The sequence below is a fragment of the Coregonus lavaretus genome (genome assembly GCF_964263955.1).
Source record: "Coregonus lavaretus genome assembly, chromosome: 23".
In the NCBI taxonomy this organism is placed as follows: Eukaryota; Metazoa; Chordata; class Actinopteri; order Salmoniformes; family Salmonidae; genus Coregonus; species Coregonus lavaretus.
The window spans coordinates 1,350,991-1,355,606 of NC_140010.1; the positions used below are offsets into that span (position 1 = coordinate 1,350,991).

The 4,616-nt window shown below is 40.4% G+C and overlaps 1 protein-coding gene across 1 annotated transcript; it reads right to left on the reverse strand.

Moving 5' to 3' along the window:
- Positions 1 to 531: 531 nt before the first annotated feature.
- On the reverse strand, positions 532 to 4,124 carry LOC311098820 (kinesin-associated protein 3-like; the record flags this gene model as incomplete). The annotated part of the gene is made up of 5 exons (XM_084139390.1): positions 4,008 to 4,124; positions 3,469 to 3,600; positions 905 to 1,056; positions 690 to 746; positions 532 to 539 (listed from the first exon to the last, which is right to left on the reverse strand). Exons 1-5 carry the CDS (start codon positions 4,037 to 4,039, stop codon positions 532 to 534), a joined length of 381 nt encoding a protein of 126 aa, XP_083995516.1. The 5' UTR covers positions 4,040 to 4,124.
- Positions 4,125 to 4,616: the final 492 nt, after the last annotated feature.

Here is a 4,616-nt window from a genome sequence, read left to right on the forward strand (position 1 = left end):
ACCTTGTTGATGTTAGCCTCCTCATCTATCTAGAACAGAGACACCTTGTTGATGTTAGCCTCCTCATCTATCTAGAACAGAGACACCTTGTTGATGTTAGCCTCCTCATCTATCTAGAACAGAGACACCTTGTTGATGTTAGCCTCCTCATCTATCTAGAACAGAGACACCTTGTTGATGTTAGCCTCCTCATCTATCTAGAACAGAGACACCTTGTTGATGTTAGCCTCCTCATCTATCTAGAACAGAGACACCTTGTTGATGTTAGCCTCCTCATCTATCTAGAACAGAGACACCTTGTTGATGTTAGCCTCCTCATCTATCTAGAACAGAGACACCTTGTTGATGTTAGCCTCCTCATCTATCTAGAACAGAGGCACCTTGTTGATGTTAGCCTCCTCATCTATCTAGAACAGAGAGACACCTTGTTGATGTTAGCCTCCTCATCTATCTAGAACAGAGAGACACCTTGTTGATGTTAGCCTCCTCATCTATCTAGAACAGAGAGACACCTTGTTGATGTTAGCCTCCTCATCTATCTAGAAAGCAGAACCACACGGTCACAATGATGCTTTAGAGGTCTGTTGTGAGAAGCCCCTTAATAATTAAATGTATTGTTATGATATTAGCGTTATTCGTTAAAATAGTAGCAGTTGTAGTAATAGCAGTGACTGCTGAATGTCCCTTACTTACCTCCATTCCTTCAAATGGCGTTAGGTCTCTAGGTTTCACCACTCTCTTCTCTGCTGCAGAGAAATGGAATGCATCACTGGTTAACACAGAACTACACTGTTATAGCATAGTCCTTACAGTGGAATAACACAATAACAACTCCAACTGTGGAGTGGTACCATAGTTATCTGTGGTATGTGTTTCAGGGGGGACAGTTGATGTCGATGCTCACCTTTCCCGCTGGCCTTCTTGCGGTTCTGTAGATAGAAGAGCAGCTGCTCCACCTCCGACAGCTTAGAGGGATGGATGAGTTTACACTCCTCAACCACCTTACGGGCCAGAGCTGCAATGTCTGTGCTCGTATTCAGGCTCTTCAGACGAATACTGACAGGGAGGGAGTGAGATAGAGGGGAATATAATAGAGGGGAATATAATAGAGGGAAATAGAACAGAGGGAATAGAATAGAGGGGAATAGAATAGAGGGGAATAGAATAGAGGGGAATAGAATAGAGGGGAATATAATAGAGGGGAATAGAATAGAATAGAGGGGAATAGAATAGAGGGGAATAGAATAGAGGGGAGTAGAATAGAATAGAGGGGAGTAGAATAGAGGGGAATAGAATAGAGGGGAATAGAATAGAATAGAGGGGAGTAGAATATAATAGAGGGGAATAGAATAGAGGGAATAGAATAGAATAGAGGGGAATAGAGGGGAATAGAATAGAATAGAGGGGAATAGAATAGAGGGGAATAGAATAGAGGGGAGTAGAATAGAGGGGAATAGAATAGAGGGGAGTAGAATAGAATAGAGGGGAATAGAATAGAGGGGAATATAATAGAGGGGAGTAGAATAAAGGGTAATATAATAGAATAGAGGGGAATAGAATAGAGGGGAATAGAATAGAATAGAGGGGAATAGAATAGAGGGGAATAGAATAGAGGGGAGTAGAATAGAATAGAGGGGAATAGAATAGAATAGAATAGAGGGGAATAGAATAGAGGGGAATAAAATAGAGGGGAATAGAATAGAGGGGAGTAGAATAGAATAGAGGGGAATAGAATAGAGGGGAATAGAATAGAGGGGAGTAGAATAGAATAGAGGGGAATAGAATATAGGGGAATATAATAGAGGGGAGTAGAATAGAGGGTAATATAATAGAATAGAGGGGAATAGAATAGAGGGGAATAGAATAGAATAGAGGGGAATAGAATAGAGGGGAATAAAATAGAGGGGAATAGAATAGAGGGGAGTAGAATAGAATAGAGGGGAATAGAATAGAATAGAATAGAGGGGAATAGAATAGAGGGGAATAAAATAGAGGGGAATAGAATAGAGGGGAGTAGAATAGAATAGAGTGGAATAGAATAGAGGGGAATAGAATAGAATAGAGGGGAATAGAATAGAGGGGAATAGAATAGAGGGGAATATAATAGAATAGAGGGGAGTAGAATAGAGGGGAATAAAATAGAGGGGAATAGAATAGAGGGGAGTAGAATAGAATAGAGGGGAATAGAATAGAGGGGAATAGAATAGAATAGAGGGGAATAGAATAGAGGGGAATAGAATAGAGGGGAATAGAATAGAGGGAATATAATAGAGGGGAGTAGAATAGAGGGAATAGAATAGAGGGGAATAAAATAGAGGGGAATAGAATAGAGGGGAGTAGAATAGAATAGAGGGGAATGTAATAGAATAGAGGGGAATAGAATAGAATAGAGGGGAATAGAATAGAGGGAATAGAATAGAATAGAGGGGAATAGAATAGAGGGGAATAGAATAGAGGGAATAGAATAGAGGGGAGTAGAATAGAATAGAGGGGAATAGAATAGAGGGGAATAGAATAGAATAGAGGGGAATAGAATAGAGGGGAATAGAATAGAGGGGAATAGAATAGAGGGAATATAATAGAGGGGAGTAGAATAGAATAGAGGGGAATAGAATAGAGGGGAATAGAATAGAGGGGAATAGAATAGAGGGGAATAGAATAGAATAGAGGGGAATAGAATAGAGGGGAATAGAATAGAATATAATAGAGGGAATAGAATAGAATAGAGGGGAATAGAATAGAGGGAATAGAATAGAGGGGAATATAATAGAGGGGAATAGAATAGAGGGAATAGAATAGAATAGAGGGGAATAGAATAGAGGGGAATAGAATAGAGGGAATAGAATAGAGGGGAGTAGAATAGAATAGAGGGGAATATAATAGAGGGGAATATAATAGAGGGAATAGAATAGAGGGGAATAGAATAGAGGGGAATAGAATAGAGGGGAATAGAATAGAGGGGAATAGAATAGAGGGGAATAGAATAGAGGGGAATAGAATAGAGGGAATAGAATAGAGGGAATAGAATAGAGGGGAATAGAATAGAGGGGAATAGAATAGAGGGAATAGAATAGAGGGGAATAGAATAGAGGGGAATAGAATATAATAGAGGGAATAGAATAGAGGGAATAGAATAGAGGGGAATAGAATAGAGGGGAATAGAATAGAGGGGAATAGAATAGAGGGGAATAGAATAGAGGGGAATATAATAGAATAGAGGGGAATAGAATAGAGGGGAATAGAATAGAGGGAATAGAATAGAATAGAGGGGAATAGAATAGAGGGGAATATAATAGAATAGAGGGGAATAGAATAGAGGGGAATAGAATAGAATTAGACTAGCTACATTTCCCCAGCCACATCTCTCAGTTTAGCAAAGAAAGTGGCAGGGCTAGACTGTTGAAATCACAGACCAAAACACCACATATCATTTACATCCTTTGTTGACTGCGCTAAAACCATGCTTACATCTTCTGACACTTCTTGCGGTCTCCCAGCATCTCGTCTCCGGTCTCTCCAAGGATGGTCGCCTCCACCTCATACTGAACAACCAGGGCTTTCTCTGTAGGGTGCACGTCCAGACTACCACCCTTCACTTTCCTGCGGTCATCATAAGGATGAATAATATATTTTAGTTAACTTTTCATTTTAGCATTCGCTTTAGAATCAACTAACTTGACCACATTTGACAGCTAGTGAGGTGAGGCTAATTATTGTCCACGCCCATTCACGGGATGGACTGAGATTTGTTCTCCATCACAGCTGTTGTTGACGTTGCCGGATGCGGCAGATATTCTACATCATTATGGAGAACAACATAACGTCTACAGGTAACATTTGATCTTGAGTTACAAAGAAGTAGGCTACTGTAGGCTAGCTAGCTATACGAATAGCATGCCAATTAGCTAGCTAGGTGGTATGCTGCTAGCATGATAAGGCTTTACATTATTGTTTACGTTACAAGCGAGATACAGAAGAGATTGACGAAATGACAGCGTTATCTTTACCGTTTCAGATAGCGTGCATCCTCCGACTGCATCTTATGCTCTTTATATGAAACCAAAGATGCCTATTTAAACAGAATCTCAGCAAAATAACTGGCTAGGAAAATGCTGAAGCCAGTGGCGGTGTTATTAGGATCAACTATCTTTCCCAGAATGCATTGTGTTGGAAAGAGAAAGAGGGGTGGTTGAGAGTCGTGAAAAAGACATTGATGTTCTTGTGCGCTCTCTACAGGCAAGACACAGACTCACATGTTAGTTAGGGTCGTGTTCCTGGTGGGGGTGCTGCTATTCGCTAGACACTTATATATCGGTCCGCTAATACAGGACTAGTAAAGGCCCAGTGCACTACTTTTAAGAGAAAAATATATATATATTAATTTATTAATTTATTTTGTATTATTGCTGATTTTTCAGGGGGTTCTGCAGCACCCTCAGCACCCCTACTTCCCGCGGCTATGATCAGAACTATGGTCCAACAGAATACCTCTTAACCACTTCCTGTTTTCTATGAAGGATGGGGTGATGACATCATCATGTCAGTGCACCACTTGGGACATCAGGGCTTTTACCTCTTATTAAACACAGTTGGGAACATCAGGGCTTTTACCTCTT